The sequence below is a fragment of the Mus caroli genome, unplaced genomic scaffold (assembly GCF_978045245.1).
Source record: "Mus caroli unplaced genomic scaffold, Mus_caroli_1 scaffold_9, whole genome shotgun sequence".
NCBI lineage: Eukaryota > Metazoa > Chordata > Mammalia > Rodentia > Muridae > Mus > Mus caroli.
This window is the reverse complement of record NW_028227264.1, coordinates 60,321,734-60,333,730: the sequence shown is the minus strand read 5'-3', so window position 1 is coordinate 60,333,730 and position 11,997 is coordinate 60,321,734. Positions and strand designations below refer to the sequence as shown.

The 11,997-nt window shown below is 52.0% G+C and overlaps 1 protein-coding gene across 1 annotated transcript; it reads right to left on the bottom strand.

The window, feature by feature from the left end:
- Positions 1-3,573: 3,573 nt before the first annotated feature.
- Neurog3 (neurogenin 3) lies at positions 3,574-4,218 on the bottom strand. The gene has a single exon (XM_021175310.2). The coding sequence runs from the start codon at positions 4,216-4,218 to the stop codon at positions 3,574-3,576; it is 645 nt and encodes a 214-aa protein (XP_021030969.1).
- Between the last annotated feature and the right edge of the window lie 7,779 nt (positions 4,219-11,997).

The window sequence follows — 11,997 nt, the reverse complement described above, 5'->3', positions numbered from 1 at the left end:
TGAAGTTGGGGTACAGTGGGGAGGAGGAACTCAAAAGAGAAAAAAATCACATAAATGCAATTAGATTTGTTTGATATTTATTCTGTAAACTATTCCACCCCAAGCCTTCCTATACCATCCTTGGTGCTAGGGACTTAAGGGTGTGGTTTTTTTCCTTATACCATTTCTGGTAGAAGTGTAGGTGGGGTACTGGGAGCTTATAACTTCATTCTTTGTAAGCATAGCCTTCTCTTAGGTACCCACTTACTAGTTATTAGAAACTGTCTCTGACATCCTTTAGATTTAACTGAGGCTTGGCGACTTGTCCAAGGTCACACAGCACTGCAGCCCCAAAGGGTAGGGTCCTCTCAGCCCTGCCTGCTTTTGTGCCAGCCCGGCAGCCTGGCTCCCAGACATTAGCATTCCAACAGCTCTGGTTTTGCTTTGTCCGCCAACCAAGGCCGGCTGTGGGTGGGGGTGGGAGGAGTGGGATGGGGGCAGGGCACCATAAATCTACCTGCTTGTGTGTGCTGAAGGGGTTGGGGGTAGGGATTGAGCCCAAGATTCATGTGCAGTTCTGGGAGCTAGGCCTGGGTTCTGACAAAAAACTAGAGAGAAGGAAGAAGATTCACTCTAACCAAGGGCTTTTCCTGACAGAACTTGGAATCTGATCAGGGTTTCTGGGAGCTGGATACTGAGGGTGACCCCAGATCACAGGACTAACCAAAGGCCAGCCAGAGGAGCTCCCAGTAGATACACTGAGCCTTAAAGGATGCTAAACATCAGCTGTCCAGAGTGGTGGGAGGCAGGGGAGTGTTACGGCTGGAGTTTGATACACCCATCTTTCCGAGAAGCATAGGCTGATGCAGCTATCCAAAGCGCAGAAACCAAAATTTTGCAGGCATTCAAATCAAACCCTAAACTTTCATCCACCCCTCCTGACTGAGAACAGTTCAGATGGCTCTGGAGTCAGATCCACCCTCAACTCTATAGTTAACAGCTGAGCTGGGGGAGGGGGGTTTTAAATTGTACATGTGTACATTCATGGGGCAGAGGATGAGTGTGTGTGTGTGTGCCCACTTCCATTAGAGAGTGCTTAGAAACTCTGAGAGGGTGGACAGTGGATGCACCTCAGCCTTCTCCATTGTCCCGATTCTCTCTAGCTTGTACCAAGTCTCTTGTACCAAAGGAGCTCCCACCCTCTCTAGAGAAATGCTACTTTCCACAGTCTGGTACAGGAAAAGTGATCTTTCTGCTTCAGCAATCCATATATTGAGTTCCCCCCTCCCAAGGACATCCTTGGGCAAGCCTTCTGCAGTCCAAGCCCAGGTAGCTGTCTCACCCTCCACCTGTGGCTCATTCTCAAGTAGCAACAATGTTACTTTGGTCTTGAGAGACTTTTGTCTCTGTACTGTCTCAGAAGGCGGCGGGAACATTCCTGCTTTTCAAAAATTTGCCTATACCTCAACCCCCTTCCTCCCCCACTCCCCGTACCCAACACATAACTGGTTTGATCTGTGTACAGCACGGAGCTCTTTGACACCTGCTCCCAGGCAGTGCCCCAGGTGGAAAGTTGGCTGTTGTTGAAGTTTCCAATAACCCATTAATCTCCCCCTCCCAGATTAAAGCTACCAACAGAAACAACGCTCTGTTCATACACTTGTTTGCAGTGTCCCCTTCCCACCCCCTCCAACAACCCCTATCCTAGATAAGGAAGACAGCTCCCCTGAGCTTCCTTTAGGGATTTGGGAATAGAGAAAATGTTCAGATTGAGGGGGGAGGGCACAGAAGAGAGAGACACCAGAGGCATTAGCATCAGAGTCTGAGAAACTGCCACCATAAACTCCAGCACAGAGGCAATCTGCATACAAACCACTCACTGACAGCAATCCACCTGGGTGGCTTGGCTTCTTTCTTCCTCCTTTGGGTTGGTCTCTGGGGATCTGCTTTCTATTATCTTGGCCCCAAGAGATAAGCTGTGCAGTTCTCTAATAGCTCGGTGCAGCTTCTCTGGGAGAATCAGTTCCATGCCTTAGTTCTCTCCTAGTATCGTCTGGACAGCTAGCTTCCAGTGCTACAGTGAGTCAGTCTCAGGCCACCCAGAGAGCTAGAGAGCCCACTGGGATCCAAAGCCAGGGAGGGCACTTTGCAAGCAAATACACTTTCAATCCAGAGTATAGGTTTCTGGGGGTATAGAGATTCCAGCTGGAGCCTCTACCTTCTCTGCTAAACGTTTGAAAAGATGGTTTTCTAGGGATTTAGTCAGCAAAATGTGCCTTAGGGGTAGAGTCTTTTTGGGTATCTCAATACTTTAGGGGAGGAATCCCTGGGGTGGTGTTTCTAGGGACTCCTATTGTTACTTCTTTTCCTAAGGGCGGTGTAGTTCTAGATCCAAGCAGGGGTGTGTGTGTGTGTGTGTGTATGTGTGTAGGGTTTATAAAATCACTAGCCCCAGTTAAGAGATTTGCCTTTCTTTTAAACTGCTGTTGGAAATAGAGAAAACAAGAGCCCCTGACTAATTAATGACTTCGTAAGAGACTTCATACTCTCCACCAAGAGTCTGCCCCACCTCCAGCCCAGCACCGGAGGCAGAGAGGTCCCAGAGATTCCCTAGGAAATTCTCACCTCGCTCCTCTCATTTCGCAGAGTAGAATTACTCTAGACATCCCCAGCCTTGGCTGTCACCCTCCTCCCCTTCTCTCCACACAATGGAGTCACCTTGCTGAAGATTCTCAATGGTTCATCTTTTATTTGTTATCTCAAAATCTCAATCACCAGTCCTTGATACTCTTATGTACAAAATATAAACTCTCCTACCACGAAATAGCATCAATAAATACAAATACAAAAATGGGGCAGGAGGCATATAATTTACCATAACAAAATTCATTTCAAAAGGCATTATATCATTTACAAACTGATTTTCTTTTTTTCCTTTTTCCTTTTTAGGGAGACAAACAGTGCTTCAGGAACCCGTCCCTGCAACTCACACTTTAGACACGGGAGACAAGTTGGAGAGATTGCTCTAGCCATAGGCTAGGGCTTTCCGGTTCACAGCCCGGTCTCCCCTGGGGAAAGGGTAATGACTCGAAAAGTGCAGAAGAAGGCAGATCACCTTCGTGGACTAAGGCAGAATGGAGAAGCTCAGAAACTCTGCAGTAAAGACGATGAACATCATCTATGGGCCAAGAGCTGGATGGAGGAGCCAGTGAGGTAAGACTCAACACTGGATTAGGTCACCCTGGAAAAAGTGATGGATGGTTGGAGGCCCACGGATTTGAATGAGGGCGGACTCACTAGGAAGTATGGGAGTCTCCGACTAGGTAGTGCTACCATTCTCAAATGCTTGGAGCGAGAGTTTGAGGTGGCTGCACCGAGAAGGGTTAAGAGAAGAGCAGCCCCCAGTGTCTGCTGTGCGCAGCAGCAAGGGTACCGATGAGAAGCCTAGTGAGGCCCAGTGAGAGGGCTAGTGATCCAAGTAGTGAAAGCTAGAAGAGGTGAGATGCTTGAGGGCCTCCACTACCTCCCACTCCAGATGGCTCTGGTCCCCTCCCTTTCTACTAGCACCCACCACCCAGAGCCAGACAGGTCTCTTCACAAGAAGTCTGAGAACACCAGAGCTCCCGGGAGCAGACAGGATGGGGAGCTGGGCACCTGCAGGCCAGGGAATTCCTCCAATGAGGCCGTGGGGCTCAGGTTACCCGCTTGGGAGACTGGGGAGTAGATAGAGCCCCAGTCCCCGTTGGAGCCACCTCCAGGGCTCCCCAGCTCCCCACAGGGCACAGGGGGCTCCGGGCCGTAGAAGCTGTGGTCCGCTATGCGCAGCGTCTGAGTCAGTGCCCAGATGTAGTTGTGGGCGAAGCGCAGGGTCTCGATCTTTGTAAGTTTGGCGTCATCCGGGAAGGTGGGCAGGACACCGCGCAGCGCATCCAGCGCCGAGTTGAGGTTGTGCATGCGATTGCGCTCCCGGTCATTGGCCTTCTTGCGCCGGCTTCTTCGCTGTTTGCTCAGTGCCAACTCGCTCTTGGGCCTGTTGCGCCCTCCGCGTCGGGTGCGGAGCTTCCTCGAGGTCCCTCGGCAGTCACCCGCTTCTGCTTCGGAGCAGCCCCTAGGTATGAGAGTGGGGCTAGGTGGGGTGGAATTGGAACTGAGCATTTCGTGGTCCGAGGCTCCGGGAAAAGGTTGTTGTGTCTCTCGGGGCACTTGGATGGTGAGTGCATCCAAGGGATGAGGCGCCATCCTGCGGTTGGGGAAAAATGGAAGGTGTGTGTGTGCCAGCCTCTGACTTAGAGGTCACTGCACGCGGGACCCCACACACACCCCTCATCCACCCTTTGGAGTTTCCGAATTGTTACCTAGTTCTCCGGACTCAAAAGAATAGAGATCAGCAGGTCGGTCAGTGTCAAGCAGCAGTGGATAGGGTCAGTGTCAAGCCGCAGTAGATAGCTGAGCCTCTCTGCTCCCCCTGAAGTTCTGCTGAACTGCAGGCGCCCTCGCCTGGAGTAAATTGAGTCTGGAAGTGGTAGAAAAGCTCCGAGGTGGTACTCAGCCACTGCTGCAGTGGTGAGGCCCAGAGGGATTTCTGAGCTGCATGCAAGTCGTGTGTCCCCTGGCACGCTTTATCTGCTCTGCCCCCGGCCAGGAGCGTGCCTGCCGGGCTGCTGCCTGCGCCACGGGCCAATCAGCAGCGGGGGCCCAGGGGCTGCGCCACGCGAGCCCGCTCCTCCCCCCCCCAGCCCCCACCCGCAGAGCACAGCTGGATTCCGGACAAAGGGCAGGGGTCGGGGGAGGGGAGCAGCACTCTGTTTGTTCCCCCACTCCACGCCTCCCCGTCGCGGGCTCAGTCCCAGCAACTCTCAGTTCCTCAAAGAGCCTCGCCCAGCCAGAAGAGTCCCGTCTGGCTCAGGTCTGGCCGCCTGGGAGAGCCTTGCCTTTTCCTCTTTCTTTTTGGCATGTGTCCAGACCCTTTCTTGGTAGCATGAAGGAGGTTTGGGGGGTGCCTATAAGGAAGGCCTCTTCTTTGAGTATTACACATGGGGACTTTTGGCTCAGAGAGGGAAATGGCTTGTCTAAATCAACCAGCGATCAAGGAGTCAAGTGTCTTCTTGGCTGGCCGCTGGGAGGAGCGCCCATTAGTTCAAAGTGCTATCCAGCTCTCCGCCACTATGGGTTGGGTCAGGAAATGTGTGTGCAACCATGTTTCACAGACTCTCTCCATTCTGGGAAAGAGGACAGAGTGACCAGAGACGGTCCCTGCTCAAGTCCTTTCTACTCAGAAACTATCGCTTGGCCAGGGATCCAACCCTCCAGCCCCCAGACCAGACCTTGAAAACCCCCACCATAGTTCTCATCCAAGACATTGGATTCTATTCGGGAGGCGAGGGTGGTTGTAGAGAGAGTGCAGAGGGGGCATCTCATCACGCCCCGCCCCACTATGGACGCTATCAGGAAGGCCTGACCCGAGAGGCAGGTGATAGGCAAAGGTCAAGGAGGGACTTGTTCTCTGCTAGCCTTTTTTGTCTTTTCAATGCCTCCGTGTGCAGGCCCTGGGAGAAAAGCAGATCTACTTTCTGCTCCCTTTAGTGCCCCTGTCCAATCACAGACCAGAGAGGACTAGCAGCTTCACCTAGTCCTACTCCTTCCCGTCCCTTCCCTCCCCATCACTCCCGAACTGTGGGTGAGCCCAGGGCAGGGAGACTTCTGGTTTGTCCCTCTTAAAGCTATCTGGAAATCTTTTCTGTGAGCCTTAAGACATTGTCCTTTCTTCCCTGCAGACCCGCCTCTCTTGTCCCCGCCTCGGACACCCCGTGGTCTTCTGTTTCCGGTCACTCAGGGTGAGGGGTTGTGGCTTCCGCTGATCTCTCTCTCTCTCTCTCTCTCTCTCTCTCTCTCTCTCTCTCTCTCTCTCTCCTGCCCTCCCTCCCTCCTTCTCTCTCTCCTGCCCCCCCCTTCTAGTCAGGATGTGCATGGGAGGAAGCTGTGGCTGGGAGTTAAAGATTCTTGGCAGTAACTCTAAGCTTTCTAGTATGTTCTCTAACTCCGAAGCTCCCGGATATTGTAGAAGGAGTCATACCCTGGCTGGGAGGCTAAAGGCGTAGAGTCAGGGTCGAGGTAGGTGTGTGACTTGACTCTGTGATGACCACTGGCCGCCTGGGCTGCAGGGAAGAGGAGGGAGCAGTACAAAATCCCCTGGGCAGAGGATGATTTGCTTGGCACTCAGCAGGAGGGGAGGTTGTAGGATTGGGTGGGGGCATGGCACTACCCCTAAAATGATCGAGAGTGAGGAGGGAATTCCTTCCCCACTGCAGAGAAATTGAATCTGCAGGCAAGGGTAGACCTTCCTGTGAACTGGGTCCTCAGGTTCTATCTCCTGCTAGTAGGTCTTCCTTTAGGACGTGCCTTGCTTCAAGCAAGTGTCTTCTGGTCCCAGGAATGGAGACGTAAGGCCCTTTTTACAGATGGAAAAGCCAAGTCCCCAGAAGGAAGTGATTTGCCCAAGGTCACAGGGCAAATCCGATCAGAACTATGAAGAATTCAAAGCCTAAGACTCTGAGACCTAGATCTTTTCCCCCTTGGACGGCATGATTTGCTTTGGGAAGATTGAGAGACACCCCCAAAATGCAGAGAATAGAGGCTGTTCTGAGTCTTTCAAAACTGGCAGGATTAGATTAGTGAAGACTAATGACTAGCTCTCCTAGCCAGAGATGTGCTAGGCTTTTCTGCTTTTCTCTCCCAGATCACAACTCTGCTTGAATTATTTCTCTGAAAAAGGAGAACCTGGGAAAGTGACTTAAAAGGCATCCCCCAGGGCTCTTAAAAAAAAATGCAACCAGGGTCTGTGGAGAGGAACCCAGATTGTAAGGGACCAAGCCACCGTGTGACTCCCTGGGCCTCAGAAGAGCTATGTATACCTGTGGCTCTCATCTGCCTCTAGACTTGAAATGGAAATGGGACTGGTTGGATCTATCCCGTGAGACTAATGGGCTTTGGCTAGAACGCAGAACTTCCCGAGACAGAAAGAATTCTGGGGGCTCTAGTAGACGTTTCTTAATAGGCAGAGACCATTTTGGAATTCTTGTACAGGCTTTCCACCATCTCTCCTGCTCGGGGACCTTCTGCGCTTGTAGGCTAGACTGCCAGAAGTTGCTTTGCGTAAAAAGCAGAGTAAGGAGCGCACAGCACTGTCTGAAAAATGCCCAAACTCCCTGCCGTTCTTCATTTAGCCAGGAGGCCAAGCTGAATGCCCGGGACTCTTAGAAATTTAGAGATTCAGGATCCACAACCTCTCCCTTAGCTGCAGGGGACTCACAGATCCCTATGCAAAGTTAATCCCCCGAGCCTTCGGAGGTGGAGGTCAAGGCGCAGTTGACTGCGCAGTGCGCACCAATTGTGCTTGTAAATCGCCCTCTGCGCCCGCCCCCAGGACAGCCTGTTCTTACAGCGAGGGGTCATCCATCCACCGCCTCTGAGGCCTCCAAGACTCCTGTGCCCCTCCACCTTGTTAGACCTAGGCTTGCCTGGAGGTTTGAGGGGTTCTAAGAGAGAGGCGACAGCCAGAAGCCTGGAGATGGTCGGCAGTTTGGTATAGAGGGTTAGGCAGCGGCTGGCCCTAGCGTCTTGCCGTTGGGAGGGGGTAAAGCTAGCATTGCCTGGGGGTTCTTTGAGGATCGAGCAAGGAGGGGGGCCCCCATGGGAAGCTGAATAGCTAATGGCTTGCCAGAGGAGGGGGCTTCTTTCTCTCGCCTTCGCTTTGGCCCTGAAAGAGAGGAAGACAAAAATCTGGCGAGCGAGGCTGCCGGGACCGAGACTGGCCACTTCAAACAGCCCTTCAAACAAAAGGAGACGACGAAAAGAAAGCCCCACCTGTCCCCAGTGTTTGCTAAAATAATAATAAATAGATTCCGTTTAATAAATAATTACAAGAGATTGTAAAGCGGGATGCTTTGGAAAACATCTCTGGCGGGAGTCTGCGTAGCCAGCCATCACCTGCTCCTAAGGCGAGCAACTTTATTGTTAAGCCTCCCCCACAACTAGTTTGCCTCTGATAAACTCTCCTTGGTCTTCACAATGACTGTTTACTCATAGTTAGCACAATATTACCTTTGCCGTGATAAACCCGGAGGGGGGAGACCTGGCCCCTGGCCCCTGGGCACACCTGTCCTAGAAGCTGACACATGGATTTGGCACTGAGCGGGCCTCCCCCCCAGGGGCCCTGCCCCCGTGTACATTGGCCCAATTGCCACTCATTTATAACAGGTTGGCTGCAAGGCCTATCTCGATCCTATTTGTCTTCTTTTATTGAAAGCATATGGTCTCCAGGGGCTCACCAACCCCATATTTCATCTGCCAGGAGCTGGGGCGCTTCCGCTGGCTGCTGTGGCCCAGCGCCTTGCTCCCCACCCAACGGCTGCTGCACCAGCTGAGAGCGTGGTGCAGGTTGGGTGGGGACAGATAAGGCGAGCTGCTCATGGGCTTGAGGAGAGGGGCCATTCCCTTAGTGACTCCCCCCTCTGGGGGCCCTGGGAGCTCGTGCGCTCTTGAATGAGTGGCTGGTTCCTTTTCTTGGGTAGGTGAGAGGGCGCCATATGCTACCCCACAGAGCGCACGAGGGAGCTTCGGCCCAGGGAGTCCTCGAACAAAGGGAGAAGAGGGGCTGGGACGCTCTGGAGCACCCGAGGTCTTTATTTCCAGATCCCCCGCTCTGCCTGGAGCCGCTTCCCCCCACCTCCCCCGAGCGCCCACAGCTCGCGCTGCAGAGCCAGGAAACAAAGTATCCACATTATTGCTGCTGCGGGCCGCGCCTATCAATGCTTGAAAAGGTGCCTTGCGCACCCAGACACCTGTTGAACCCACGCCTCTTCTCAGAGCGGTCTCCAGCTCTGCATTGGGTCGGGAGCTGCAGGGGAGTGGGAGGCGGGAGGAGGGAAAGATTCTGTGATTTGTGGCGACATATGTTAGGCAGCTCGCGTGTATTCCTCACAGGCGCACAAGCACCCTCGCTCCCATACCCACCCCGCGAGAAGGAGCAGCTGGTCGCCTCACCTTCTCCCGACATAATACCTGGGCCAGGCGCTTTGGCCTCGCCTTTGAGATTCCAGCTCTCCTCCCCCCTCTGTCTCCCGCCCCCCCTCCCCTGACGCCCCAATCTTGAATCTTGGCAGCTTAACTCTAGGACTTTAACAGATGTACGTTTGTTCCCAGCGTCTGGTCCCAAACACACACACACACACACACACACACACACACACACACACACACACACACACGTGCAAGCATCCACAGAAACTGCAACTGGGGACACAGATGCGGAGCGCAAATGCCCATATGTCCCACTCCTCGCCTGCCCAGGTTGGGAAAATAAACAGACTTCGTGATTCTCTCTGTCCAAAAACAAACAAGGGAAGCCAGAGGAGATGAAAGGCCACCTCTAATGGTCACCACGTTGATACCTACCCTTTTATGAAGCGCTCAAGCCAAGTGAGCGCTTGGAGAAGGGCTCAGAATGAGCCTTATGGCTGGCTGCCTGGACCTCCCCTGGAAAGGAGTCCACAGCGTCTGAACTCTGGCCCTCTCCAGACTCTGGGTTCTGACGACCCATCTGGGGCCACCACACCTCTCGAAATTGTCACTTTTCTTTGAGGTTGGTGCAAATTTTCAGACCTGGCCTAGGTGACAAAATATAGTGAGAAGTGCACGGAGTGTGCGTGTGTGTGTGTGTGTGTGTGTGTGTGTGCGCATGCGTGCGCCTATGCATGCGCGCGTGCCCACAGCGCGGACAGTAAGGCTGGTTCTGCCACTGTCTCCAGACAGATTGGCACAGTGCTTCATCGCGTCACCTCTGTAAGCCTCTCCTGGTTTCCTTTCTACTGAAGGAAGACGCTATGGGGGACATACTTTGTGACATTTCTGTTCACACAAAGCTTAGAAGTCTTGACTATCAACACCCCTCACCCCCCCCCCCCCATACATCCAGTCTCTCTTTTACCGGCTGTACTTCGGGCCAATGGCTTGATAGTTTTGAGGACTAGAGCCACAGTGGTCAGGGTAGCAGGCACACGTTTGATACTGGTGTTTAGAAAGCCATCCTTGGCCCCCAACCTCCAGCCCTTGGCACACATATAACACCCGGGCCACGTCATGGCAGTATGTCCTGATGCCAGACTTTCTGACCTCCATTTCCTCCAGCCGGGTGTTTGGTATGACTCTTGGGTGCTTCCCCAACCTGTTTCTGGAGAAAACTATACTGGTTCCTTTTAGTGTGAGCGTGGATCTGTTCTTACGAGTTGAATCTAAGTACTTAAAGCATACTAGCAAAGAACTTGTTAGAAAAAGCTGAGCCCAGCAGTTAAGAGCACTGGCTGCTTCTTCAGACATCCTGGGGTTCAGTCCCAACACTCATGTTACACAACTGTTTATACCTGCGATTTCATGGAGAGGCAGTGTGACGCCCTCTTCTGGTCTCAGCGGGTACTGCATGCATGTGGCGAGCCACCGTTCAAGCTTGTCAAAACACCCATACATGTAAAACAATACAATAAAAAACAATTAGTCAATTCTTGATTTTGCCAGTATTGAAGCAGCAAGCTGAGGTGCAGCAGAGCTTCCTACTCGATACATACTAACAGTACTATTCATACCACTCGGACTTAGTAACAGTACCATGCATACCATCCAGTGCTAAGAAACGGTACTATTTATATGGAATTGTAAGGGAGGCAGATCACCTTCTTAGATGCTCATATAATCAGTTAAGGCCAAAGTATCCCAGACTGGAAGGCAGCTTCCTCTGTATCCATTCCAGCTAGCCAACAGGGAAAGTTTCTCACTGTGTGGCTCTTCCGGCCCCCCACCCCTCCCCACCTCTGCCTGTATCCAAGGTCTCCATCTCTCCGCCCTTTGGGACCTGCAAGTCTCCATTGGGGTTTTATGGGCACAAGGAATGGAAGAGGTTTTGAACAATAGTGAGGCTTCCTCTTCCTAGGCATTCTAGAGCTTCTTGAACCATCTATGCTCTGGAGGAGTGGTTCTCAACCTGGGGGTCATGACCCTTTGAGGGTCAAATGACCACTTCACAGGGGTCACCTGACCACCAGAAATATCATATATATTAGATTACAGTTCACGACAGTAGCAAAATCATAGTTATGAAGTAGCAACAAAAATAATTTTATGATTGCCAGGGCACCACAATGTGAAGAACTGGATTAAAGAGCCGCAGCATTAGGAAGGTTAAGAGCCACTGCCCTGGAGAAAGGACCAGACTTTTCATGATACCAAGACAGAGGGCTTCCTTGACCCTCCCATCCTTGGCATAGCCCCTCCTTCACCAGTGCTAGGCAAGGGCTATACAGCTCTCGTGCCAGCCCTCTGGGTCTCTGTTTTTAATTTTGAAACAAGAGCTTGGTAAATTATCCAAACTGGCTTTGAACTTGTGACCTTTCCAGGAGGCTGCCTATTTCTGTACATTATCCCTGGGCCTGACCCAAATCTGTGCCCCATCCATCTTCGTTCTGTGTTACACACTAGGTCCCAGTTCTGAGAATACAATACAAACCAATGCTTCTTAGATCCTGGCTGGATGATAGCAAGGAAAGGAAGTGGAGGCTAACAGATGAGGCCAGGTGACATTGTGTGCAGTTGGCACATCCATTCTTTTTCACGGGAAACCATAGATACTATGTAAACCATATCTGGCTCTGACACACCCTCCATATGCCTTGACTGAATTCGAAGGCTGCATTTTGCAGACCCATGTATAGAAAGAGCAGTCGGCACAGGAAGTTACAAATCAAGTCTTATCAATGCGCAGGCATCAAGGTGCCTTGGGTCAATTGGTTGCATGTTCCTTCTGTCTCATAAATGTTTATGAAGTGTCATTATGAGGAGGTGGTGGCCAGCTGTTCCCCCAAGGTCCCAGGAATTAGATCTAAGGAAAATGGCTTGGATTAGAAAAAGCAGGGACTAGAGCTCTCTTAGCAACCATGTCATCCTCAGCAGATGATGGTGAGAGTCCTCTGT

Excerpts from the sequence above, each read along its gene's own strand:
- Neurog3 (XM_021175310.2), bottom strand. The coding sequence starts at position 4,218 with ATGGCGCCTCATCCCTTGGATGCACTCACCATCCAAGTGCCCCGAGAG.